The sequence below is a fragment of the Hippocampus guttulatus genome, chromosome 18, assembly GCF_054856545.1.
Source record: "Hippocampus guttulatus isolate MCC_2025c chromosome 18, RoL_Hgut_1.0, whole genome shotgun sequence".
Lineage (NCBI taxonomy): Eukaryota > Metazoa > Chordata > Actinopteri > Syngnathiformes > Syngnathidae > Hippocampus > Hippocampus guttulatus.
Genome location: NC_141278.1, coordinates 9,578,203 through 9,605,200, shown reverse-complemented (window position 1 = coordinate 9,605,200; position 26,998 = coordinate 9,578,203). Strand labels below are relative to the sequence as shown.

Genomic DNA, 26,998 nt, shown 5'->3' with positions numbered 1-26,998 from the left:
ACAGGTTCGAGGAAGGGAACGATCGCTACCTGTTCGGCGAAGTTGAGTGAGGAGGGACTCAGGTGTTGCCAAAAGACTCAAAACCAAATCTCAACGCAAATCTCAAACTCAATCTTGATTAATGTCCTTCCAATTAGGGGTTGGCAATCTTAAATCCTTCAAGAACCACTTTGGCTCTTGAACCACAAGAGGGGGTGGGGGGAACAAACCACCAGCACCCACAGAACAGTTTTGACATCTAAAGTTGGGATCTTCCATGCCGCTTTTATTCAGACCAGTACCGATACTTGTCCAAGTATTGACTCTTTGAGTACTCACCAATACTGAGTTCCGTTACCACTAGTACTTTTGAAATCTAAACTTTCATTGAAAACAATAACAAAATATTGTGAACTAAGACATTTCTTCGTGACGCAGATGATGTGCCAACTCTCACCGAAAGGAGGAATTGTCAGATTTTATTTTTATTTTTTTGCCTCAAGTATCAGCGGTTGGTGTATCGACAGCTTCCACAATTAAGCAATACCTTAAAATAAGACCAATGTTACATTTATGAAATCGGCGAACTCCCACAAGGAACACCAAATTTGATTTCTACGTGTCACAAAAATATGTTGAACTCTTAAAAAAAAAAAGACGCTTGATTATAATTTACTTTCAAATTAAAGTGTCAATGTCTGTTTGAGTACTCCTTGTATTCATGAAAATAGAGGCCAACTTAAAGTAGCTACCAGCAGCGATAGTCATCAAAATTTAGAATATCAGCGCCCATAATTGGCCCACTGGATAATTTATTTTCCAAAATCAGACAGAGCTGCAGCAGATTCGACTCTTATTACAAAACAAAAAGTATTAAGAGTTGTGATCTGCACGTATGAAAAACAGGCGTGCCTTCCTCCCATCGTCCCATTTTTAGGTCACGCTCGTCTCGCGCTGCCCTCGCACTCGTTTAGCTGACATTTCCTTAAGCGGCGAGGAGCGCCAATCTGACGCCGCAAACTGGTTGGAACACGGCAGCGCTGATGCGCGCGCCAGTCGGTTTGTGCTACCTCAAATGTAGGGCAGCCTTAAGGGGGGGTCACTGCATGAGCTCACATCGTGGATCTCACGCACGTATACTACTTGGCAGTCCGCACACATGCACATGACACAGGGCTGCACGCATGCGCAGGCCACCCATCGACAGTCTTGTATACTTAATAATGTACAACAGCTCTTCTTTTTAGGAACGTGCGACATAAATAATTTAACATCTTTTCAGGAACTGAAAAAGTTGGCTTAGCTGCACTGTTGTTGTTCACGGCATGGCTAAGGAACTTGCGCTTCGGCAGTGTAGCAAATGTTGCGTGTTGGAAAAACACGAAGCCGTGGCTGCTATGCCAATACTATACGCATCATAATATCATTTTGGGCTTAAAAACAGTCCCGCAACCACCTCCCGTTTAGGTGGCGCACTCATCACTGGCCTCAGTTAGTCATCCAGAGAGATCCTGCACCCACCGCAGCCCGTTTTGGCCAAATACTTGTCGCTCGCTTCAATTAGCCTCTTTCTCACAGAGAACCTGCAAATAGTATGCAAGAAGCTAATGTGCCTCAGGGTATTTTTTTTTTTTTTTTTTTTTTTTTTTGTGAAAAACCATTCCACATCCCACCTTTGCTGTGCAGGGTTCATATTGTTCACATTTCTATTGTAGCCTGTTTGGGCAGCAGATGAGGTGCTGTTCCCAATGAGCCTCTTTCACACAGAGATCTTGTAAATCGCTTGCATGTAAAGAACCGAGTAGACCTTCATTAATTTGGTTGAAAACTGTCCCACAACTCTTCTTTGCCATGCGGCCCTTATATTTGCCCATCACCCGCAGCCCGTTTATCGGCAGCACACTCTTCGCCAGCTTCAATTATTCACACGGAGATCCAGTGAAATCACCGCATCGGGGTCATAGCGGACGACGGCGTGTGTGGGTGTGTTGTTTGTCAAAATGAATAATGTAGGACCTGAACAACTACCAAGTTTGAGCCGGAGAAGTTTTCCAATGTGATGAATTCATGATGAATGAGCACAACTCCACTGGACGCTTGATTAGGCACACCCAGCCAAATGGCTTCCCATGAGCGCGTGTTTTTACCCATAGGTGTAACTCCTTCATGGCCAACTCGGTGGCACAGAAGAAGCCGGCGTCCAAGCCCAAGAGGCCTCACCTGTCCGGTCACAAGGGCGGCGGCAGCGGCGGCTCCAGAGAGCCTCAACCGCAAAGACTGGAGGACGTCTACATCGCACTCAAACGAGGCCTGGAGTGAGTGGAAAGTGTTTCCGCGCTAATTTGTGCTTCGTCTCTGGCGCTCACTGCTTCATACCAGTCGTTTAAGCAGGGTCTTTTTTTTTCTAAGCACAATTCAGAGTTGCACACCTTCAGTGTAGTACCGTTAGCCAGTGAATGACGCTTTACATTATGTGTTAGCATTAAGCTAACAGACATTGTTTTTCTTTTTCTTTTTTTTTTGGGCACTAAGCGAGTATCTGGAGGTACACCAGGCAGAGTTGGACAAACTGACATTGCTCATGAAGGACATGAAGAGGAACTCGCGTCTGGTGAGTGCGAGAAAATCAAGATGGCCGCCCGGCGTGACTCATGGGCACAAGGACTAAAAATGAAAAGCTAATCCTGTAATAACGGAGTGTTCTTTTCCGTTTGTTTCCTTTTGTGCAGGGCGTTCTCTACGATCTGGACAAGGTGAGTGAGGACATGCTGTCGAAAAAAAAAATGTTGACATCATATGAGGAATAATAAATACAGGGCAGGTTTTGAAAGAGGGAGAAGCTCCGCAAGGATTTTAAGTATATGTACACCTCTGCGGCCATTTTTGTCAAATGACATGTTTAGCTTTTCGTCTAAATACCCATTGGATGTTTTCGCAGCGAGCCAAGGTGTGTCACGTGCACTTCCCCTTATTTGTCTTTGCAGCAAATCAAAGCCATCGAGAGGTACATGAGACGGCTCGAGTTTCACATCAGCAAGGTAAACGAGCAATCCATGCCATGGAACAAACAAAAACATACACAAAATGAAATCCCTGTACCCCATTTAAAGTCAATTCAAAGTGCGCTCCACTTGACCGAAAAGGAAAATCGGGACGCCAAGTCCTGTCGGTCAAGATTAAAAAATAAATAAATACTCCGGCTGAGGTTGCAAAGTAGTCTTTTGCGTTTGTCATCTTCAGGGTGACGCAAATGATCTCGCGTGTGGCTGTCCCCGCGCGTCCAATCACACGTGACGGCAGCGCACGCATGCTGCTCTCGGGGTTGCCGTGGTTACCAGCAGGCCGCCTCATCCGCCGAGTGACATCTAGCGGGCCACCTTTAATACGTTCATAAGCGCCCGGCGGACAATAAAAAACACACACGCGTGCTTCCTGTGGATGTGGGTCAGCACTTGAGGCGCTTTGAGGAATGTGTGTGTGTGTGTGTGTGTGTGTGTGTGTGTGGGAAGGGGGGCAGAGGGCCTCAATAAGAGCCCAGCCGGTGTTAAAACAAACAAATGCTTTGCGAAGCCTGCGAATGAAGCTTTCTCTGTTCTTGGCGGCGCCCGAAAATAGAATCACAATTCACGTATTAAGTTTTGCTCAGAAGGTCATGAACCTTCAAATGTTATACAAAATGAAGGAGTTCAAGAAAAGTGACACGACAGGATGCTTTCTGGTCTAATTGCAAAAAAAACGCAATGTGTAAAAATCAATAAATAATAAATAAACAAAAATGACATTAGCACATAACAATTTAAGTTTTTACATTGACAGGACATCATTTTAAATCACAAGAATTTAGAATGCATCGAAAAATCACCAATGTAATCTGCCATAAATGTAAAACAAATCAAATTTTTAATCATTACAAATAAGAGGGAAGGAAACCACATTTTTACACTTTTTGCAGAACTGTGAAACGGAATTTCATTGAAGTCATAAATACGTCAAAGGTGATTTACTTCAAGTTGTAACTTCATTTTTAAAAACTGAAACTATTATCCCAAAAATATAATGCAAATGTTATTTTAAAACTCCAAAGTAAAATCCTACCTTTTACAAAATAATCTGATGTACTAAAAAAAAAAAATACAGAAACTCACTTCTGCATAAAAAAAAGAAAAATCCCAATTTTGCATCAAAATATAAAATATCAAAAGGCATTCAACGGAATAGTAAAATGACATTTTTTAATTGGAAAAAATATACATGAGTAAATCTCCATAAGATCCCATTTTTTTTACTTTGCAAATATCGTAAAATGTTCATCTCGATTTCAGTTTGATTTTTTTTAAAAAGACAAAATGAAGAAAGATGTCCATAGAAAATGTAAATTAAGGTCCCATTGTTTTACATAAATCATATTTCGTTCAAATGCTCATTTTCATTTGCCAGCTGGCATGAGACATGACTGGCCAATCAGAAACTTGTGTGTGTGAAAGAGAGAATCTGCAAAGCGCGTCTGTTTTGATGTCTGCTCCCATCTTGAACGCCATTAGCGCCCAATGGCGACTTCCACTCTCTCATGTCTGTGTATTGTTTTTTTTCTGTGTGTGTCTGAACCAATGTGTCTTATTATTTGTGTGTGTTGCGCGCAGGTGGACGAGTTGTACGAGGCCTTCTGCATCCAGAGTCGCCTGCGGGACGGAGCCAGCCGCATGAAGCAGGCCTTCACCTGCTCGCCCTCCACCAAGGCCACCAAGGAAAGCATCGCTGAGGTCAACCGGCGCTACAAAGAATACACCGAGGTGTGCCTCTCGCGACCAAGAACTCCCCCCCCCCCCGCCCCCCACAAGCGCCATAGCGCGATTTGATGCCGCTTGTCTTTTTCAGAAAATGAGCGCCTTTGAGAGCGATCTGGAGAACCTACTCGGGGAATTTCACATCAAGATGAAAGGTGAGCGTCAGCGGCTGGAACTTTTTCTGCTGGCCGCAAGTGGTGGTTGTTGCTTGAAATTGAGGCCGTCCTCCGATTTGTCGTCGGTGTTTGAGCCCAGGAAAGTCAAAATGTCTCCCCCCTTCCCCCTCCGTCAGGTTTGGCAGGCTTTGCTCGTCTCTGTCCGGGAGACCAGTATGAGGTAAGTTGTTATTATTATTCTTTTTTTAAGAATACAAGGTCAGTGTGATTTAAAACAAAAGTCTATATATATAGTAGATACTTTGTAATGTACGATAATATGGGGGGAAAAATAGAATATAGAAATGTAGGGTGTTTTTTTTTTTTTTAAAGCATGATAAATGTACAGAAATTTAGATTAATTTATGTAAGATAAACTGGGTGGAAATGATTTGAACTTCATTCTAATTCAAAATGTATCATCGATTCAAATTCAAGAAATTGGGAATCATTTTTAAATACAGTAATAATGAAAATGTTGAGGGTATTAAAAATACAGACACAATGTATGCAGTATAAATCGAGGTCAGTGGAACATTTGATGTTTAAAAAAAAAATCTTAAATCTATAAACAAAATGAATTCAATATTTGAGATTGCTTATAATATAGTTTGCCATTAAATATTTGAACTGCGATTGGCTGGCAACCGATTCAGGGTGTCCCCCGCCTACTGCCCGAAGACGGCTGGGATAGGCTCCAGCACCCCCCGCGACCCTAGTGAGGATCAAGCGGTTCGGAAAATGAATGAATGAATGAATAAATATTTGAATGATAAATCAAAGAAAAGTTAAAATAAGTACAGAATCAAACTTATAATGAAAAAAATCTAACAAGAAATTAAGTGAATGTTTTCATAACTGAGCACCATTTTTTTTATTAAAAAATATGGTCATTTTTTATTTTTAACACTGCATTTGAGTACAAAAGGAAATGGGCTGTTGAGGCGTCGCTGCGTTTAGTTTCTCTTCTTCCCGAATTGCGGATGCATGTGTTCACTGGGCGCTGTCTGTGACACTCGCAGATCTTCATGCGCTACGGCCGTCAGCGGTGGAAGCTGAAGGGCCGGATCGAGGTGAACTCCCGCCAGAGTTGGGATGGCGACGGGATGGTCTTCATGCCGCTCATCAGCGACTTCATCAACATCAAGGTACAGTAATCCCTCATTTATCGCGGTTAATGGGGACCAAAACCACCCGTGATAAACGAAAATCTGCGAAGTAGCGACCCCCCCCCCCCCCCCCCCTCCATATAGGTATATGTACATAATATTTAGAAGGCCAAATTCCAGCAATGTTCTCTCGGGGTGAAGTCACTTTGTTTGTGTTGATACAACATGGACTCAGCAACGTTTTGTGTTTTGCTGCCACCTTGTGGCACATGTGCGCAATTACAAGTCCCTATGTAATGTAAGCTTTGGCAACTTGCGGATTGTAAAAGCGGGGATGCCGCTGTATCCCCCCGCTCGTTTGCAAAGGTTGACCGCATAATTTTTGCGCGTGGCCTCAGGTGACGGAGCTGAAGGGGCTGGCCACCCACCTGCTGGTGGGGAGCATCATCTGCGAGACCAAGGAGCTGTTCACCGCCATGCCGCAGGTGGTGGCCGTGGACGTCAACGACCTGGCCACCATCAAGCTCAACCTGGAGGTCACCTGGTTGTAAGTCGGCGGCTCAACTCTTCACGTCAGTGTGTTCTCAGTGCCGCTGCAATCATTTTTGTGAAGACACAATTTGAATTCCGGGGTGCCTAATCAAGTGTCCCAGTGTCCCTTCCCCGCTCGCCCGTTTGCTCCCTCGCGGTCGGTGACGTTGGTGTGTCTCGCCAGCCCCTTCGACGCGGAGGACCTGACGCTGTCATCGGGCAACGTGAGCAAGGCGGCGGCGCTGCAACGGCGAGTGTCCGTCTACAGCCAGGGCACGCCCGAGACGCCCACCTTCCAGGACGCCTCCTTCTTCGTGAGTAGCGCCATCGCCCGCCAACGTCGCGTCACTTAATTGTGTGTCGAGTATGCCGTCACCTCGTGCCACCACCCGCCTGCCTGCCTTCCCAAACTAACCTTGCCCACCCTCAACCGTGCGCGCAAAGACGCGGCGCCGCCCCCCTGCCGAGCACCAACGCCAGTCCTTTCTGCACGCGCTCGGCGGCGCCCTGCTGGAAGCCTTCCGGCACGCCCGCTCCTTCGGCGAACTGTCGGCGCCCAGGCCCAAGGCCAGCCTGGAGGTCTACGTGAGTGCGTGGCATGGCCCCTCCCCAACGCGAACCTTGCTGACTGACTTTCCTCCATGTTTGAAATGTGTCTGCATGGGCTTTCCAAGTGGCTGCCATTTCCTCATTTCGTCCTTTCGCTTTTGCTGTTCTTGCAAAGTTGTCCTCTTTAACAACAACAACAAAAAAAGTTAAATGCATGCAAATATTGACTAAAACTGTTTAAATTGAATCGGTCTTCATACAAATATTTTTTGGGGGGAGGGGGGGTAATCTGTAACTCATATTACAAAAATAAATAATTATTACAATTATTTTATAAAAATTTCCCATGGGTATTATTTTGTTCCCTGGTGTAGTTTCCCTTTTCCTCTTAAAGGGGCAACTTGTCATAAAACAACTTATTTATTTATTCTTAAATTGACAACTTCTGACTCCCACCCCCACCCCCCCTCCCCCCCTGCCATCATCAGTCAACACTCCCAGACGACGTGTTTGAAAATGGCAGCGCGTCGGAATGCAAGCGTCTGTCATTCGCCTTCTCGGACATCTCCAGCCCAAGCCCGGCGCCCAGCTCGCACTCCCCGGCGCCGTCCAACCCAGATATCACCGTCACGCCGCCGGACACGGATGCGTCCGCCTCGCCCTCCAGGCTGCGGGAGGGCTCCATCGCCGAGGAGGACGAGGAAGGCGGCGGTGGCGGCGGCGAGACGGATAGCGGGACGAGCGGCAGCCTGGAGGACTCGGAATGGGAACGCACCGAGTCCCAACGCAACGGGCGCACGCCCGCCGTCTCGCCCGAGGACGTCTTCCTGGACCACGCCGAGCACCTCAAGCCCGTCCAGTTGGAACAAGGTCGCAACACTTTGGCGCGTTTGACTTGAAGTTCATTTGAACGTTTTGCAGCTCTAGTTTGTCTTTGTTGATTGTTTTCAAAATAATGACGTTTTTTGCGGGGGGGGGGACATAAAATTGCAAAAACTCTCAGGTAAATGGAAAAAAAAATCTGTTTTCTAAGAATGAACTGTCAAGTCTGTTCTCAGAAAATATATTCCCATCCATTCATTTACCGCCGCTTATCCGTTTATTTTTTTAAAGTACGTAATTACAACTTTTTTTTCCTTGTAAAATAATTTTTACTGTATAATTTTATCGTAAAGGGACAATAGTTTTCCTTTACACGTCTTGTGAAATTTTATGAAATCATTTCCTTTGCTCCGCCCCCAAAATCTGTCACAAACTTTTTGGGTCAAATGGCTTTTTCCTGATGTCAACTTTTTGATATCAGACACCGATTTAACTTTTTTTGTCAAGAACTTTTGACCATAAAATGTGAAATAAATTCTACTTTTCTTTATTCTTCTAAAATGACAATTCATCTAAAATTATATATATCATTTACCGTATTGGCCCGAATATAAGACGGTCCTGATTATTAGACGACCCCTTCTTTTTCAAGACTCAAGTTTGAAAAAAGACTTTTTGAACACCAAATAAATTTTGATAAAGAAAATAATGACCGTACATCTGAAACAAATGATTCTAACAATATATTTGAGAGAAAAAGCATGTTATATTTTGCCTCATTCAAATCTTAATATCTGAACATTTAAAAAATGTAAACTAAAGTGCAATCACATTCATAAATAAATGGCATCTGGTTTTTGAAATGTAAATGACATCATAATTTCTCCTCAGCTGCCGGTTAACCTGGCCGATCTTCGACCCACTTTTGTCGCTACGTTTCTCCATTTTCTGTTATCTCTTCTATTATTTTCTTTTCTTTTTTACCGCTATTTTTTATTTTTCTTCTTCGTGCTACCGCTATTTTTATTTTATTATTATTCGTGACAGCGGTTTGCTTTGGCCTGGGGAGTCAAGTTCAGCATTCGCTTCAATGATATCTAGCGTCGTGAATGGGTATAATGTCTAGACCTCGAATATAAGACGACCCCCACTTTTTCAGTCTTATTTCAATGCAAAAAACACCGTCTTATATTCGGGCCAATACGGTATATCCTTATGACAATTTCAGATAAACAATCTTCCACAAATCCAAAAGTCCCCAAGATGATTTTGCCATCACAAAAATAGTTACTGAGTATGAATCACCACAGACGACGACGACGACAAAGGCGGCAACCTGACGCGGCAGCTGGTCAAGCAGCTGACGACGTCGTCGGAGGCGGACGACGAGGGCGGCGGCAACGTGGAGGTGGGCCACGGGCTGCTGGCGGAGGGCGGCCTGGAGGACGCCATCCACGGCCTGCTGCTGACGCTGGAGACGCTGACGCACCGATGCCGAGAGCTGCAGGACCTGGAGCAGGAAGTCATGCGGCTGGAGGACCTCTTGAAGGTGACCGGCTCATGTTCGCTAGCCCCGCCCTCTCCTTTGAATAATGCCGCCCTCACACCGAATGTCTCCACCCAATACTTGGCGTCCTCAGTGCCGCCTGCCGGGCCACAGGAGCCGCTCGTCCAGCCTCAGCCTGACAGTGGAAAGCGCGCTGGAGAGTTTCGACTTCCTGAACACGTCCGATTTTGACGACGACGACACTGGCGACGACGCTGCCGCCGCCGCCGCCGTCGTTCTGGCTGCGCCGCCGCCGCCGCACAGGTCGCCGCTATTCGACAGCGATTCTAACAGAATCGGGTGAGCTTCAAACGTTCAGATTCGGTCTCCTGTTTTGATGCACAAACATCAACAGGTTACAATTGCAAATATCAATCAATTAACAAAACAGTTGTCACTTTTTTATTTGATGTACTGTATATTAGTGCACCATCCACTCATTATTTAAGGAAATATAAAAAGTGTCCATAAAAAGAAATGAATCAAACTACATAGTGAATAAAAAATAGAAACCATGTATCTGCAGTAAAAAAAAGAAATTGTACAAATGAAAATTAGTCAAGCAAACCAAAATAATTGTTGAGTAGATGACTCCTCCCCAAAATAATTGTTCAGGAAAATATACTTAGGGTTGAGAGATAAAATAAATTGATGTCATAAATTATCGCAATTTTTTCCATAAATTATTCACAAAGTATACAAATAAATCTATTCCTCAATTTATTCAACTAAAAAGCTACGCTGTTCAATAAGTTGTACAAATTGAAGATGCAGAGATCAATGGGCCCGAATATAAGACGACCCCCTCTTTTTCAAAACTCAAGTTTGAAAAAAGACTTTTTGAACATCAAATTCATTTTTATACAGAAAATAATTACAGTACATCTGAAACAAATGATGATAACAATATATTTGAGAGAAAAAGTATGTTATTTTGCCTCATTCAAATGTAAAGTGCAATCACATTCGTAAATGAATGGCTTCTGGTTTTTGAAATGTAAATGACATCATAACTTCTCAGCTGCCGGTTAACCTGGCCGATCTTCGACCCACTTTTCTCCAGATTGTTGCTGCGTTTCTCCATTTTCTGTTATCTCTTCTTTTATTCTCTTTTCTTTCTTACCGCTATTTTTTATTTTTCTTCTGCGTGACTTTGGCCTGGGGAGTCATGTTCAGTATTCGCTTCAATGATATCTGGCGCCATCTAGCGTCGCGAATGGGTATAATGTCTCGACCCCAAATATAAGACGACCCCCCACTTTTTCAGTCTTATTTCAATGCAAAAAAACACCGTCTTATATTCGGGCCAATACGGTATTATAGAAACGCATTAACAGAGAGTCCCTAAATAATACACTGTGTCATAAATTAACTTTTGCACAATCCCCCAAAATTGGCAAAGATACGTCACAATAAATTGTAGTGATGAAAATGTCAATTATTTTTTATACGGTGTCAAGAAATTTCCGTAAAATAAATCAGACAGTGAAATGATGAAATGATGAAAGATGAAATGATGCAAGCTCTCTCAAATATGTCAATCATCCAATTACTCATTTTAGGTTTTTGTTTTCGCATTATTTACTTTGCGTTTGAACAGAGGACAGCAGGCGGAGGCGCGAGGCCACCTGAGCGAGGCGTTGACGGAGGACACGGGGGTCGGCAACAGCGTGGCCGGCAGCCCCCTGCCGCTCACCACCGCCAACGACAGCTTGGACGCCGCCCTCGCCGTGCACCTGCGCTACTGCTGTCGACTCGTCCAGGTACGCCCGACCACCTCACGTAGACGCGCCTCGATGCAATTTTTGGGGCCGACCCGCTCCAATTTCAAATCAAGAAATAGTTTGAGTGACGCCGTCGAATGGACTTTTCCGCTTGCGCAGGTTTTGAGCGGCGGCGTGAGCGCGTGGCGCCGTCGCGGCCTCCTCCTCAAGTTGGCGTCTCAGACGGCGCTGGTGGAGGGGCTGGCTGAGGTCATCGTGGACCACCCGGGGCCGCTCACGTCTCCCACCCAAGGTGCGCGCGCGCACACGCGCCGGTGAGTTTGCCGCCACGTTGTCGCCGCGCCCTGACGCTCCCGTCTCCGTTGCAGCGGCACCGGGCCTGGCGGAGCGCGCCGGGCTGATGGCGCTGTGGGCCGAGTGCAGCGGCTCTGCGGGACTCTTCCACACCGCGCTCGACCGGGTGGCCAGTCACATGACGAGGCGCTACCAGGGAACGCTGAGGGAGAAATACCCGCAGAGTTGCCAAGCAGGTCGCAATTTTGTTCTCGTTTGTGTCTTATGGCCACGTTCTTTCGTGGTTTTCTTCTTTTTCTTTTACTGATGAGCTACAAAATGTTGAGTTGTTGTTCATGACGCTGACAATTGTTTTGTGGGGGCGGGAGAAGACATCCTGATTTTGAACCTTACAATGGGAATGACGTTCACGTCAAAGATGACACATTACACTGGTCTTGGAAAACTTGAAAAAATGGATCAAATGACGCTTTTTACAATGTGTACAATTTTGACCTTTTTGTAAACTTGCCAATGTAAATGACAACCGCTGGGGGGTGGGGGGTGTAAAGGAGATAATTTTCCACTTTTGCTAAATGAAGACTCATCCAAAAGGAGCACCAATTTTTAAGAATATTTATCTAAAAAAAAAAAAAGACAACCTTTTAAAAACTTTGAAGGTTATAAAACAACTGAAAACATCTTTTAAAGCTGGCACTTTTTTCCTTGACGTTTTTCTCACAAAATTAGAATTACGAGCTTTGAAATTAGTTTTCATAAAATGATAACCTGCTTTCACATGAAATGACAATGTTGAAAAAATAAAAAACACCCTACAAATTTGTTCATATTCAAAAACAACTTTTCGTACCTTAGACCAGGGGTGTCAAACTCATTTTTTGTCGTCGGCCACTTCGGAGTTGAGGCTTCCCTCGGCGGGCCGGTGCAAAATCTCAACGTTATTTATTACCCGTAACAATTTGACATCTCGGTCCAGATTTCAGCAAGAATCATGATCGTCGACACACATGATTTGCTCCTGCGGGCCACATAAAATCACTTGGGGGGCCAGATCTGGCCCCCAGGCCTTGACTTTGACACCTTTAAAAATACTTTGAATAGAGCCTTTAAAAAAAAGCTCTTGGAATAATAACATTCTACAAAATGTACTTTTTGTTTTTAAACTTGCTGGTGTAAAAATGCCAAGGGCCCCCCCCCCCCCGTCACTTCCCCCCTATGTCCCCGTTGTTGCGTTGCAGTGATCCCTTTAGTGGTGCGCGAGATGGTGGATGCAAACGACTTGCACGAGTGCAACGGCCTGAGGCAGGACGTCGTCACCGTTTTTCAGTTCCACGCGTACGTGGCGCAACGTCAAGTCCGCGACATGGAGACCCACCTGCTGCACTTGGCCGCCGAGGGTGAGCCCGAGTCACAGATCCCTATCCCCCCCCCCCCCCCCCCCGTTTGTGTACGTCGAAAAAAAAATTGGATAATAAATCAATATTTCTTTTTTTATTACAATTGTATAATAAAATGCAACGATGACAGCAATTTTTTTTTTCCAGAGTCATTTGCAGAGAGGTTGCGCAACGGAGACTCGTCACCTCTGGAGGAGGTGCCAGCGTGGGGCCTGTGGCCTCACAGCGCCACCCTGAGGACGCTGGCCTCACTGCTCCTCCACGATGACGCAACCGTCAACAAGGCGGCCGCCGATTACCTCGCCGCCGCCGCGCCGCACACCCATTTTAGGAACAAGGTCACTTGTGGCTTCCTTTCACATTATCTCCTTTTTTTTTTCTTGTTTTGTTTTCAAACCATAATGTGTTGATGTAAACGTCACGAAAATGTTTTCACGTCGCCAGGCGGTGGAGTGTTACACCGAGTCGCTGTCGGAGGCGGGCGTCCACAGCCAGAGGGCGGCGTGTACGGCGCTCAATTGCCTGCAGGTTACTGGACGGCTCTCGCCAATATTTTTGCTTGCCCGTATTTGGCCCCAGCAACCTGAAAGATTGTGCCTCCTTTTTTTTTTTTTTTTTGATGGGCAGGCAGTGGAGAGCATCCGAGCTGTGGTGGCGCTGTGCGACTCAGCCGACGAAGAGCTGCGACACGTTGCCATCGAAACGCTGCTCATGTTCGGTCAGTCCGTCGGCTCGATTCTTTCATTTGGGAGACACGTAATCGTTCAGCACAATATTCTGGGTCTTGCAAAAGTCCAAATGCTGTAAAATGGCTGTCAGTGAATGTTTTTAAAACCTTTTTTTCTTCTCCCCCCCCCCCCCCCCCCCCAATCCAGGTGAGGAGGGTCGTCTGGCCTACGAGCAACTGGACACGGTGCCGGGGGAAATGATTCGCTTGGGCACTTGGCGGGGAAGCGCCGTCACCACCGCCTTCTAAGACGGCAGGACGAGGGGGGGGGGGATAATTAACATCTCGTGAACTGAATCTCTGCACACCACAACATGCGCACACAACCACAAGAATATTTTGGGGTTCAACTGGAAAAGCACAATCGTTCACTGGACACGGCACTCGCGACTTGCTCACGTCTTCACTTGTGGCTGTAAAAGCTCAACTGTTTTGTTTTTTTTCTCGATACCACAATTTTGCACTTGTAAACACGCGGCCAGTCTGTATATTTAAGTTTGTAAAGTGTTACGTGCGGACTTGCAATGCGTTCGGGGTTTTTTTTTTTTTGTGCAGGAAAATGCAAGGCGCCGCGTGGCGGGTGACTTGATTTGGTCCTCTTCAATATGTGTCGTTTTCCAAGTGCAATTCTATATGGAAATGTGATTTTTATTTATTCTTCGCATTAATATTTTCTCCCGCTGCGTTACGTGCGGAGGACTTGGTGTGTATGGATTCTACGTTTGTTCTGTACTTAATCTGGTGCTTTACTTTTTAAAAATATTAAAGAATATGTCCTCTATTGATTTAATTTGAGTATTATTTTTTTTAATATTAGATGATTATTGTGGCGATGGCGCTTTATATTCCTTAACAAATAACAAAGCTATTCACTTAATGACTGCGGAGATTTATTCTGACCATAACAAATTTTTGTTTTTGAAATGAGAATGTATGTTCAACTTGGACTTCCATTTTGGCCCGACGAGGAAAGCACAATCAAAACAAAACTCCTGCTTGAAAAGCCATAATGCTCCCTGGAAACAAGTGCTCCTATTTAAAAAAAAAAAAAAAAAAAGTATTTTGTATAATGTCATTTGTAAATGTGTGAACTTTCGAGATCATTTTGTTCCCCTGTGCTTTGTTTCAATTTGATATGCGCAAAATAAGCATGACAGTATTTTCTCGCTCTTCAGCTGTTTTTTTGGGGGGGGGGGGAGTGACAAGTGAAATGAACCCCGCGACGTTTGGACGAACAGTTGCAGGCGAGGATGCGTGTCTGTAGATGGCGTCATTTCTATGTCGTCTGTGTGACTGCACTGTCGGTGGCACTGGTTGCTTTGCTCTTTACAGGTTGCAATAAAGTTTATTTTTGCATACTCGCAGCATGATGAGCAATGGAGCATATTTTTTTTAGCTATTCAGCGTGCGCAGTTATACTTAGCACCGGTGGTCGACTGCTTAGTGCGGGGGTCGGCAACACGCGGCTCCAGAGCCGCATGCGGCTCTTTAGCGACATCTAGTGGCTCCCTGGAGCTTTATAAAAAATTTTGAAAATGGGAAAAGATTTTGATAGTAGGCTAATATAGCTCAAATAGATATAGATACACGTTGCAGCTCCGAAAAAGGAGAGATGTGGTGTTTTTTTTTTAAACGTACACTTTATTTATGCTTTTAACAGTCTCGACAGACACGTGCCTTCTCTCTTTTCGTTCGACTCGAGAGGCGTTCAAAGACAGCCTCTGAAAAACGGAAATTCATGATCACTTCACTGACACAAAGAAAAGCGAAAATAATGCACCAAAATAAAAAAAACAAGCGAGGAAATTACAAAATGAATTCTATGGGGGTGTTTGTGAACACACAACAAAGGAATGGATAACAAACAATTCTGAGACAGTCCAGTCTCCTACATACATACAGCATGTGTTATCTTCATTGTAAGTTTTATAGAAAGCTTTTATTTTTTTACGGCTCCAGACATTTTTGTTTTTGTTTTTTTGTCCTATATGGCTCTTTTAACATTTTGGGTTGCCGACCCCTGGGTTAGTGCGTCAGCTTCACAGCCGAGAGGTGCGGAGTTCGATTCCCACTCTGGCACTCCTTTGTGTAACGACCATGTATATATAGTAAGGCGTTTTTGAGCGAAAAAAAACGACCAAAAAAACGACCATGTATAGTAAGGCGTTTTTAGACGAAAAAAACCACCATGTATAATAGTAAGGCGTTTTTAGCCAAAAAAACGACCCTGTATACTAATGCATTTTTCGACGAAAAAAAAACGACCATGTATAGTAAGGCGTTTTTAGCCCGAAAAAAACGACCATATAGTAAGGCGTTTTTAGCCAAAAAAACGACCCTGTATACTAATGCATTTTTAGACGAAAAAAAAAACGACCATTTTTTAGACGAAAAAAACGACTATGTATAGTAAGGCGTTTTTAGCCCGAAAAAAACGACCATGTAAAGTAAGGTGTTTTTCGCCCGAAAAAAAACATCGTAATCTTCCTGCAAACCCTCCAAAGTGCATGTCAAATATGCCTATCGTGCAGAACAAATCAAAGTCACTGGTGGTGTAGTGGAATAAACGCCGGCGTTCCGTCCACGCAACTCCAGTTCAAACCCAGCTCAGTGACGTACGAAAAACAACACCAAACAGTTATTTTCCTGCAAACCCTCCAGAGTGCATGTCAAATATGCCTATCATGCAAAGAAACTCACAGTCACTGGTAGTGTAGAAGTATACACGCTGGCTTTCCGTCCAGGCAGCGCGGGTTCAAACCCCGTCCAGTGTGCTAAAAACGCCTTACTATACATGGTGGATTTTTTTCGTCTAAAAACGGCTTACTATACTATGTCGTTTTTTTCGTCTAAAAACGGCTTACTATACATGGTCGTTTTTTTCGTCTAAAAACACCTTCCTACACATGGTCATTACTTTCGGCTAAAAACGCCTTACTATACACGGTCGTTCTTTTCAGCTAAAAATGCCTTACTGTATGTGGTCATTTTTTTTCGGCTAAAAACGCCTTTCTATACATGGTCGTTTTTCTTCGTCGAAAAATGCATTAGTATACAGGGTAGTTTTTTTCAGCTAAAAACGCCTTACTATATACGTGGTCCTTTTTTTTCGGCTCAAAACGCCTTACTATTCATGGTCGTTTTTTTCGTCGAAAAACGCCTTACTACACACGGTCATTTTTTTCGTCAAAAAACGCCTTATTATACATTGTCGTTTTTTTCATCTAAAAACGGCTCATCGTTCGCTTCAAAGAGGCTCTTTGTACCGGCTCGTTCGCGACTGACACATCACTTGTGAAAATGTTGGTGATTGAACAGTCAGAGGTGCTGCCAAAAAGAACCCTTTCTGCACTGAAATACAATGAAATTAGTTTTGATTCCCTTTGCTGCAATACAAACCGGATACTTCATACTTGAAATGGTGGGGCGCGCCCCACTATTTGAGAAACGCTGCCTGCGGAGAACAGCGGCTTAAGACGAGAAATACTTTGGTGAGCCCATGTATGGCGTTTTGCACGATGCAAGTGGAGGACAAAATTTAGACACTGAAGATTTTATTTTTAATTTACTTTTCCGTGGCCCGCTTAGCTCAGGTGCACAGCGGAAATGTTCAGCATCCAAACAGGCATGTCAAATATACGTTGAAAAGGCAGGCTGACGGCAGGATTTGGTGCTGTCCCACCCCCCCAACTCCCATTTTTTACTTTTTTTGCAGGTGACCGCCTGATAAAGTCACATGACAGCCAAGAGGACGAAAAGCTGGAGGGAAAGCATATAGCTGGTCACTGTTGCTCTATTTCTCCCTGCTTGCTATTTTTAGAAGGCTGGGAGGGAAATCGGACAGACCAGCAGAGTTATTCATAGATCATACAGAGATGAAAGTCCTCCGGATTTTCCCGGAATTTTAAATTTTAATGAAAATTTCTCCGGAGAATTGAGGAAGAATTGCCTAAAATTAATCCAGATATTAGTTGACAACACCGAATGAACACGCGTTTGAGTTCGTTGTTTTGCTTTCACGAGCGTAGCCATGTTGAGGCACTAACACTGGTAACAGTAAAGAGATTTTCGTCTCTTTATAAACACACTTGCTAAACCCCGGTGGAACGAATAAAAGACGCCGTGGACAAGACAGTTGTCGTAAAAAATATATTTGGACAAAAAGGGAAATGCACAGATTGGCAGAAAAACGTGCCCGTCCGACTTTGAGTGTCATTTCGGTTAGCTTAGCTGTTGTCGCGTGTGACGTCGGTTGCGCCGGCGCCGATTGGTTGAAATCAAAAGACGCGCTTGCGTACATGTTGGCGCTGACGCACGCACAGCAGAGAGCAGCGGACTATCTACTGCTGAGGCGCGGTTGGCTCGAATGGCGTCGCCACAACAGTAATACCCTCGCCTCGCATTCTCATGGCCTCGGCATATCTCGGAGATTTCGAAATTTCGGCGAGAACGGAAGCCACAAAGGGTGCACGTGCGTACACAAAAGGACGATTAATCATTGAATGTCGAGTATTTGAATAGCGTTTTTGTGTAAACTAATTCATGCGTGATCGGCCAGGTGCGTGTGTACATATATATTTTTTTTTTCCTCCGGAATTTTCAGGAAAATCCACTTTCATCTCTGATCATACAACCATTGAACCAACCGGGAGGGACATCAAGTGCCCGCAGACTCTTTTGTTGCCTTAAGCAATGCTTGAATGTCTTGATGGCCTCCGCCAAGGCTCAAATGTTCATCAATGGGCATTGAGCCAACTACCCTTGCTGATTTTTTTTTGGGGGGGGGGGGGGGGGGCATGACATTTCAATTTCAGATCATCACAGCAATTTGAATGTCTCACAAGGGCGGTGCATACAATGCAGCCTCGATTTAGTAAAGGGGGTGGGGGGATCCTAATCTTTCGGAGTCGGGTTTAAAATCCAAGTATAGGTGACAGTGAGCCTCCTTCCATCCGTCCGTCCAGCTTCCTCCTATCCTTGATTCCTCTTTGCCGTCAGCCTTCTCGCCCTCCTCCATTCCTTTCATCTTTTTCCCAGCTACCGCTCCGATTTCTTCAGCCTTCTGTCCTTTCGCACTCGGCTCGTTTGTTGTCGGCCGGCTCCTTGAGCTGCTCCACGGAATTGTAGTGCTCTCCCAGGCCGTAAGCGTGACGCATGTAGCTGCAAAGCCATACATAAAAACAGATGTGAAGGGGGGGGGGGGGGGATATATTTCTTTGAATAAAGAACTCACATGAGGGTGATGAGGTCGCCGGCGTGCTCCTCGCCAATGCTGATGGGCGGTGAATCGGCCTGGATGACTTCAATGGGACACCGCAGGACTCTGCTCAGTGCTTGCAGCTGGTCACAGATAATGAGGGATTCGGACCATAAGATGTACTTAAGCAGGTCTCGATAGCGCGACCAATATGCTCACATATGCTACCCGCCCCCTTTTTTTTTTCTCGATGTCCTGGTAAGAATTTGTGTGTTTTAATCCTCCGATATAGCTTTGTCGAGTGGTCGGGATGTCAAACTTTAAATATTCAATGAGACGTTATACTCCACAAAGGGTTGAGCGACAAACAACAAATATGTTGATGCCCTAAGACTTTAAGTCCCAAATAGAAATAACCCGTAGTACAGTATGTACAAAATGTTTTTTTTGGGGGGGGGCATTCAGTTAAATATTAAATATATATTAAAATATTTAATCGAATTAAAAATGCAACCGTCAATTAACTCAAATGAACACACAATTAATCGTGATTACTCACACATTTTTTATCGTTGCTGAATTTCCTTTTATTTTTTTGTCCTATTTTTTCCCGTTTTAATGCTCTCATCAACATGAAATCATGGATCCGTTTTCTATGTGCAAAATGCAAATATTTGCTGAAACAACAATTTCGATTTTCAATTTTACATGAACATTTTTCACTTGGCGCAGTTATTCACACATAATCTCTCACACAATATTACTGTCTATCAACAAGTGTGAAAAAAATATTTTGCCGCACAACAGCTCCTATAACAGCTCTTTTTAGGGAATCAAAACAACTCAACTGTATTTAGAGAGCACTTTCAAATTATAAAGTGCACATATCTAAGGTAAACTGGTACTCAGCCTATCGTGGATTTAAGCCATGATTGCATATTTCGTTTTTCTCAAGTTTGCTTTGAACACAGCAGTCAGGCTATGTTGATTCTGTTGGTCCTTCTTGCGCGGAAGTCTCTCTATGGTTTTGTGTAGACATCATTTCGGATGACTACACTTGGTTGGAGACGTTTTATTTTCAGCGTGGTCGCTCCGACTGCACCGCTGAACTCTCGACGTGCCTCAGCGCACTGTCACTGTCAGACGAACACAGAGGAGCTCCACCGAAACTAGCTCTAGCGGTGGACATGTTGACAGGCTTGCGTGCAGAAGCCATACATTTAGCTATGGCTTCAGCAAATGTGTTCTTAGTCGCGTCATCCATTTTCTTCGCTTTGAAATGATCCATACCCGTCTGTCTTAGACGTGGTGTGGGAGTACTCACATCAGCTGAGTGCTTGGCCATTAAGTGGTATTTCAGACTCGACGTGCTATGATGATAGCTCAGTTTACGACTGCAAAACATACAGGTAACTTTGGTCTTGTCAGTGGAACAATCTGGCAACTTTTTAAAAGTAAACTTTCCATTCATAAACTCCAAGTATCTGTTTTCGGTGTCTCGCACTGCCGTGGCTGGCAAAACAGACATGGGCGTGGACTTCTGCAGCGCACTTGTTGTTTTGTTTCCGGTTTATTTATAGAGCAACGTAAAATCCGCTTTGACGTGTGCCGCGTTAATCTCGCGAGAAAAAATTTAATCACGTTAAAATTCATTTACACGAATGCCGATAATAACGCGCTAAACTGACAGCTCTAATTAAAAATACTAAATTGTTTTAAAAAAAAATTTGAACACATTCTAAATAGTATAGTATTTGTTGAACATATACAAATACCGGTAAAACAAATTTGCAGTTGTTGAGCTGTTATTTCACAGCTTTTTGCCACGGTCTCATTTTTTTGGGGTCTAATTTTACAGTTATATAAAATAACTGACTCGGTTGGTCCGCTGCTGCTTATTGCAAACAAAGTCTTTGTTCAAATCAAATTATTTTCCAAATATATCTTCGGTCACTGCCATCAATTAATGACCAGAAACATAAAAATCAATTAACGCAACTTTTTGTTTTTTTTTTAAACATAAGATTCATTTCATAAAAAAATAAAAATGTTGCAGCTGCAGTATTAATTGACACAAGCAACTATGAATCCTAGCAAGCTTTTTGCCTGATCGGCAATGAATAAAAAAATACCTGAAAATTTGACTCAGACAATAATAATAATACATTTGCTAGGTTCAAGACTCACTTCCAGCTGTCCGCCCCATGCCGCCGTGTGCTCCACGTCGTTACAGTATTTCTCAAAGCCCTCTGCGAAACAACCCACACATTACGATTTTCAGGATGGATGAAAGTAATTGACGAATCATGTTAACGTGCTGCGCTTTTGGGTACCCGCTGTGTACACGTCGCCCGTGTCGGGGTTGCTGAGGAACGGCAGGAAATCGTCTGCGTGGCCCCGCATGTACGCCGCCGTCCGACACCGCAGCTCCTTCACGCTCAACTCGGACTTTGATAGAACACAACAGAACGCGGGTGTTGTCTCGACTGCAGACGGGTGGAGGCTTGTATTCATCTAGACAGAAAATCATCAGTGTACATTTGTACCTCATCTCGTCGCACCAGCTGGTCCTGGATGGCGCGGTACATGCAGTGGCCATCGGAGGAAATCTCCTTGATCTGAAGCCCGCGCGATGACAGTTTCTCTGCCAGCTTGACGCCCTCGAGGTGGCGCTCGCCCTGCAGGTTTTGCACTTCGGCCTCGGCGATCCTGTTCTCGCGTTCCCGTTCCTGGGCAGCCTTCTTGTTCTGGAAGCATAGCTCAGTAAAGGATACTGGAGCTCCAGTTGTTGTGAGCGCTTGAATTTGGAGCTCACCCTTCTCTTCTGGGCTTTGGTGACACGAGGTTGCTCTTCAACCGTCAGCCCCTCCACTCCATTTACTGCCTCCTCCACCTTCAAAGGAGATCCGTGGTGGATGAAAGTGAATTGAAAGAAGTGGATTAGTGCCGTACCTGTGTGTCAGACGTAGACACGAGTTGCCGCAGCTCCTCGTCATGCTTGTGATCTAGCTCGGCCTCCATCTTCGCGATTTCTTCCGTCATCTGCTTCCGCCTTTTCTTGTCGTTTTTGGGAACGCTGTTTTTCATGCTCTGGATCTTGGCTGTCAAAAAACAAAAAGTTCAGTCAGCTGACTGCAAAGTGAGCATGGAAAATATTGGTTTAGGCTGTAAAATACAACATTCTGCCTTTACTACGTCATGTTCAGTTTGTAATTTGATATTGTCATTCGGGTATTAATTTAATAATATGCACCGTTTTTAATCATGTAGCTATTGTGCAGTCTCGTCCTATCAGCACCATACAAAGATTGTTAAATGAACACCTAGTACGTAAACCTTTTTGTCCTTGCCTTCCTGTCGGTTAAGATCAGGGAATGTCGTTAATATTTGTTAACTGAGGGCATGTGAAGCCCGTAGGGAATGTTGGTGATTAAGGGCTATATAACTAATTTTGACTTGACAACACGAAAGATGATCGAAAATATACCTTGCAGGTCCTTCTTCTCCCTACGATGCTGCTTTAGTAACAGCTCCTCCGGCGTCTCGACATCGCCTTCGTCCATGATTAACGATTTGGTTTTTAGTAGGCTACACGAAGATCTTCATAAGATTACATGTATGTTACAAACACAGCACATCTGACAATAAAGTTGTATCCAATATATGATTTAAATCTTGAAATTTGACCAAATGAGCGTCAAAACATTCATCAAGGCAATGAATAAAACGTGCTGCGCACAGGGACCTTTTCTTCCGGAGTGTCTTTTTCGCTTGTCGCAATAGGGCGAGTGACTATAGCGCCCCTCTGGCCGGATGGTGTAACAAAGGCGCTGCCTCGGTATTCCATTTTGACGAGATTTCTTTTTTTAATATACACAATTTTATATATTTGTTGTCAAACTATAATAGACTATATTAAACTATAATAACTATAATAAAATATAACTTTTTTTAAAAGAGTGTTGCATATTTTACCCTGCATTTTTAAAACCGGACGCCACCGAGCAAACGTAAGTATCTGTGACGTCATACGGTCAGTAACCATCCTTCTTCTGTTAGCGCCACCGGGTGACCTTTTCATGATGACATCTTTAGTCTACCCTGGAAATTGGTCCTTCCATTTTACGCCACAAAAATAAAAATGAATCACATACCATAAAGTACGTCATTCTGGCTCTCTTTACATACTGTCGCCATCTCTTGGTCAGTAGGGGAAATGCTGTCAGTATCAACTTCCGGGAAGGGACGACTCGTTTTTTTACATTTGTGTCTCGGACTATATTCTATTTTCGTTGTAAAACTAAAACTTGAAAATAATCTAGGATATCAAGCTGTGATTAAATTTGAGGGTTTCCACGTTTAAACCAAAAATCAACTAACCAGTCGCTTTTCTATTTTTAATATCCGCTTCCAAACGTAATATCCAAGGACCAAAAGAGACACAAACCAAAAAGGGTGTCAATGATGCTGCTTACTATACAAATTCTTAACTGCGGAACAATTTTGTGACATGATAGAAATCTAACATACAATTTTAGACAATATTTGGGGTTTTCTTGTGCTATTTAAATTCTTACAGTAGATTCGTGATGGATAACACATGTCATGTTTTTTTTTCTTTCCACGTTTTATTAATAAACGTCCGAATTAAATTCAAAGCATCACTTGGATTTGCTTACTCAACAACGCTCTCTGATGGCCATTCAGCACATGGCACATGGCGTTTGCGCAAACTGGTTTGTTTTACTGACAAAGACAGCTTTTTTCGCGGTTTTTGGACAAGCAAATGAGTGCGCAGCCTCAGACACGACATTAAAATGCATGTTTTTGTGCGCACAAATTATTTTTCAAATTTTTGTTCCATTTCAGGTGGACAAATTAGCATCTCACATGCACAAATTAGTATTCCATGGACATTAATTTGTATTGACTTGTATTTTTGTAGTATTTTGTGCACACAAGATAGCATTTCATCCGCCCAAGTTAGTAATTTATGAGCACAATTTTTTGGGAGGTGTGATTTTGTAGCATAATTATTTAGTGCACACAAATTATTTTTGGTGTGCACGAATAAGTATTTTTTTCATATTTCCTGGCCAGAAAGTATTTTGAGCTCACAAAATTAGATCATATCAATCTGTATTTTTATTTATTTTTCTGATTTGTGTGCATAACTAGTCCTTTGTTCATACAAATTATTATTTCATAAGCACTAATTGCATCGCATTGTTTGTATTTTTGTTCAAGGAGTATTCTGTCAATATAAATTAGTGTTTGGCTGCCGACCAGTTCATTTTTGTAGTATTTTGTGCGCATAAATGACTAGTTTTTGTATATTTGTGGTATTTTGTACACAGAAATCAGTGTTTTTCATGTACAAATTAGCATGTCACATGCAAGAATGAGTATATTTTTCCTCCCATGTCATGTATGGGTTTCTGCACGAGTGACACAGCACTCCAATGACCAACAAAAGCGTCAAACAGCGTAGGCACGTGCGGGTGTTTTTCAACATCTTGCAGAGACTCTCTACAAAACAGCACTTCTGGTTTCTTTTGAAGAAAAAAAAACAATCAAAGTCAATTGATGCACTCTGAAACGGGAGCGCGTGTGCACAGAGAAGAAGTGAAGCCGATTGTAGCGCTGTGGCACAGTGATCCGCTCCCTGAGCGCCAACTTTGCTTTGGCATGCAAGAGGAGGGGGGACAGGTGGTGGGTGGGCACAAAGATGGCAGCATCCCAAACTCTTCTGGGGGGTGCGTTGCAGCGCTTTCGGAAACATCGACTCCGAATGAGCCCTGGGGCTGGGCCGACTAGGTCGTTTCAGCGGCGCAGCTCCGGGTGGCGTTCACGTCTCGTCGCACGCATTGCAGGACTCATCATCGTCGCCACCGCCACCGATGGACTGCATGTCCTTGCTCAAAGCGCCGGTCTTCTTGGAGGTCTTGCACTTGGAGTCGCGACTGGCGTGCTGGGAAATTCATGGAAAAGAGAGTTCAGAACATTGCACACAGAGATTACCTCTTAAAATGATATGTAAAAGTTTGAACATTAATTCAGTCTTAAGTTTCTCCGTAGTCCATAAAGAAAATGCAGACAAAATGCCCATTCCATAAAGTGGAATTTTTTAAAATATTTAATAAGTTAGAACACTGTGTGGGAATTCTTGGAACTGCTCTAGACTTCAAATCCTGCCAAGAGGACAGGACGTACTTTGTTGAAACTGTTTGGGGTGTCTTTGACCAAAAAGCTAACCTATGGAGTGCCCCAAGGGTCAATCTTGGTACTCATATTGTTCAATCTGCTTTTGTTAGACCAGCTAATTAATGTGCAGCCTTTAGATGACAGTATTTTATACCCATATGAAATTACATCTGTTTAAATTGTAATTAAACTAAAATTCATTACATTATACTTTCATTTATTTTAAACAGTTATTCAACTGATTGGCTGATTAACAAAAAACACCTTATTTCTGCTGCTCTTTTTCTGTTATTGTTGCCTTAAGGCACAACTGCAGTATAATCAGAGCCATAGGCTAAATTAGCCCTTGGCAAAGAAAATCATGTTTGGTTTTAGTGTGCAAATGGAATGCGGCATGACCGAAAGTCTTTCGTCACTGAACGAGCCCCTGGGTCTCCTATGATGGTTGCAGGCTGCGCTGGTGTTGTTGGTGAGGGTCTGCTTGCCACACTGCGTGCCTGTGGTCACCATCCTCTTCTCACGCAGGCCCGCCTCGAACGCCTTACCTGCCGACAACAATTAACTGCCAGATCAACAGAGGAGAAAGTTTCTTCCACCGTTTGCCGGCCTCGCGCATATCACCGCTCGCTACACTTGCAAACCTTCTCTCATAAGACATTTGAATTGGTTGAAAAAAATCAAAACATTTCAAATATTTCTTGCTTATTCAGTGCTTTCCTGTCTCATAAACGCCCTCTTGATCCACTTGCGAAGCTATTTGAACAAAGGATTTCACCCCAGAAAAAATAAAAATAACATCATAAAATAAAAAATACATACACAGTAAAATGTGTACTTTTTCACCAGAGGTTGAGAGTTCGAACCACAGCCATTTCAAACTTGTTGTCCTTGAGCACCATATTGACCCCCCCCCCCCGCCCCCACTTGCTCCTGATGCTGTGCCATCAGTAGGTAAATGAGAAAAACAATGTAAAGCGCTTTGAGTACCAAAGGTAGAAAAGTGCTATATCAGTAACAGCACATTTACAATTTACTTGGCACACTCGCTACTCTAAATGAATGATTTAATTGGATGAAAGCCTAGAAAAATGTGAGTGGTGTCAAGGTCCTCTCTTCTCACTTTTTGCCTGCATTGTACTCGTCCTCAAAAACTCTTCATACTGTGAATGGCAAATACAGTGAAAGGGCCATATGCGGCCCATGTGCCTAAGGTTGCACACCACTGCTTTTCACAAGATTTTAGTAGCGGCCGAAAAAGAAAAGAAAAAACGCGGGTTGGGTCTGGGTGTGGAGGCGTCGTTCTTACTGTTGCCGACCGACAGTGGAGCCTCCACATCGGTGTTGGTGAGCCACGTCGACTCGGTGTCTCTGGTCCAGCTCTCGTGGTACCTCGGCTCGATTATCGCGTCCGCCCTGCTCCCCCCGCAGCCCATCATCAGCCACAGGTGCGCCCAAAGGCGGCCTGGGCCCACTTACGTCCTCGCGCTCATCCTGCCGGAACCTTCGTGCTTCATGACGCCGTCGCGGAAGCGCTCGGGGGAGGCTGGGCTCACTCTTGCTGCCGTGCCGGTGATGCTGGTCCCTCTGAGAGCATCGGCTGACCCGTCTGACCACACGACGTGCGTCATCCGAACGAAGGAGGGATCGAGGGACAGGGGGTGGGGTCGAGTCTACCTGGCGACGCTGATTGGCCGAGTGCTCGGCTCGTCAATGTCGTCGCCGTCGTCATCGTAAGAGTTTTCTGGACAGAACATTGGGAACACTTGACAAAGTGAGACTTCGAATGCGGGGATGGGCGCAGTGGTTATGATTTGGCCAAACGATTAGGCACACCCGCGACGACGATATTCCTCCGGTCAAATTGTTAGGCACACCCTTTAAAGATTAACACTGCGGTCAAGTTATTGGGCACGTTCATATATCACGTTCTGCACATATTATTAGCAACAGCCCCTAAAAAGCTCATGCTAAGGCCATTTT

General features: G+C 44.1%; 3 protein-coding genes across 8 annotated transcripts in view; 1 reads left to right on the top strand and 2 right to left on the bottom strand.

The window, feature by feature from the left end:
• ripor2 (RHO family interacting cell polarization regulator 2) overlaps positions 1-14,981 on the top strand; it is a 34,487-nt gene extending 19,506 nt beyond the window's left edge. For 4 of the 5 annotated variants that reach the window (XM_086136542.1, XM_086136541.1, XM_086136544.1 and 1 more), the window contains exons 3-23: positions 2,133-2,294; positions 2,512-2,590; positions 2,709-2,732; positions 2,964-3,017; positions 4,620-4,769; positions 4,855-4,918; positions 5,056-5,099; positions 5,941-6,066; positions 6,426-6,574; positions 6,743-6,872; positions 7,596-7,977; positions 9,240-9,478; positions 9,570-9,775; positions 11,076-11,238; positions 11,359-11,491; positions 11,568-11,729; positions 12,732-12,890; positions 13,038-13,228; positions 13,335-13,418; positions 13,518-13,608; positions 13,766-14,981. In XM_086136542.1, the coding sequence (XP_085992668.1) occupies positions 2,133-2,294; positions 2,512-2,590; positions 2,709-2,732; positions 2,964-3,017; positions 4,620-4,769; positions 4,855-4,918; positions 5,056-5,099; positions 5,941-6,066; positions 6,426-6,574; positions 6,743-6,872; positions 7,596-7,977; positions 9,240-9,478; positions 9,570-9,775; positions 11,076-11,238; positions 11,359-11,491; positions 11,568-11,729; positions 12,732-12,890; positions 13,038-13,228; positions 13,335-13,418; positions 13,518-13,608; positions 13,766-13,866 (2,893 nt within the window). In that variant the 3' untranslated portion in view covers positions 13,867-14,981. Of the gene's footprint in view, positions 1-2,132; positions 2,295-2,511; positions 2,591-2,708; positions 2,733-2,963; positions 3,018-4,619; positions 4,770-4,854; positions 4,919-5,055; positions 5,100-5,940; positions 6,067-6,425; positions 6,575-6,742; positions 6,873-7,002; positions 7,144-7,595; positions 7,978-9,239; positions 9,479-9,569; positions 9,776-11,075; positions 11,239-11,358; positions 11,492-11,567; positions 11,730-12,731; positions 12,891-13,037; positions 13,229-13,334; positions 13,419-13,517; positions 13,609-13,765 lie in introns of all 5 variants that reach the window. The other variant, XM_086136545.1, reaches the window with a different exon arrangement.
• A 2,173-nt stretch (positions 14,982-17,154) lies between these two features.
• On the bottom strand, positions 17,155-22,566 carry otud6b (OTU deubiquitinase 6B). The gene is made up of 8 exons (XM_086136550.1): positions 22,302-22,566; positions 21,767-21,915; positions 21,630-21,707; positions 21,361-21,561; positions 21,148-21,262; positions 21,002-21,063; positions 18,851-18,957; positions 17,155-18,777 (listed from the first exon to the last, which is right to left on the bottom strand). The coding sequence occupies exons 1-8, from the start codon at positions 22,375-22,377 to the stop codon at positions 18,672-18,674; spliced, it is 894 nt and encodes a 297-aa protein (XP_085992676.1). The 5' UTR covers positions 22,378-22,566; the 3' UTR covers positions 17,155-18,671.
• Positions 22,567-24,302: 1,736 nt separating this feature from the next.
• Positions 24,303-26,787, bottom strand: LOC147191107 (uncharacterized). 2 transcript variants are annotated; one of them, XM_086137604.1, is made up of 4 exons: positions 26,495-26,787; positions 26,325-26,431; positions 25,418-25,563; positions 24,303-24,785 (listed from the first exon to the last, which is right to left on the bottom strand). In XM_086137604.1, exons 1-4 carry the CDS (start codon positions 26,644-26,646, stop codon positions 24,663-24,665), a joined length of 528 nt encoding a protein of 175 aa, XP_085993730.1. In that variant the 5' UTR covers positions 26,647-26,787; the 3' UTR covers positions 24,303-24,662. The 2 variants fall into 2 exon arrangements, with proteins under 2 accessions (XP_085993730.1, XP_085993731.1); XM_086137605.1 differs by having other exon boundaries at positions 26,325-26,636.
• Between the last annotated feature and the right edge of the window lie 211 nt (positions 26,788-26,998).

What these genes read in the sequence shown, in the direction of transcription:
- otud6b (XM_086136550.1), bottom strand. Translation starts at nt 22,377, where the DNA reads ATGGACGAAGGCGATGTCGAGACGCCGGAGGAGCTGTTACTAAAGCAG. An exon ending in TGTCTACGTCTGACACACAG is followed by an intron (nt 21,708 to 21,766) that starts GTACGGCACTAA and finishes TCTCCTTTGAAG; the next exon opens with GTGGAGGAGGCAGTAAATGG. An exon ending in GGGCGACGTGTACACAGCGG is followed by an intron (nt 21,064 to 21,147) that starts GTACCCAAAAGC and finishes GTTGTTTCGCAG; the next exon opens with AGGGCTTTGAGAAATACTGT.
- LOC147191107 (XM_086137604.1), bottom strand. Translation starts at nt 26,646, where the DNA reads ATGACGCACGTCGTGTGGTCAGACGGGTCAGCCGATGCTCTCAGAGGG. An exon ending in GGCAGGATGAGCGCGAGGAC is followed by an intron (nt 26,432 to 26,494) that starts GTAAGTGGGCCC and finishes CGGGGGGAGCAG; the next exon opens with GGCGGACGCGATAATCGAGC. An exon ending in TCAGTGACGAAAGACTTTCG is followed by an intron (nt 24,786 to 25,417) that starts GTCATGCCGCAT and finishes TGAATTTCCCAG; the next exon opens with CACGCCAGTCGCGACTCCAA.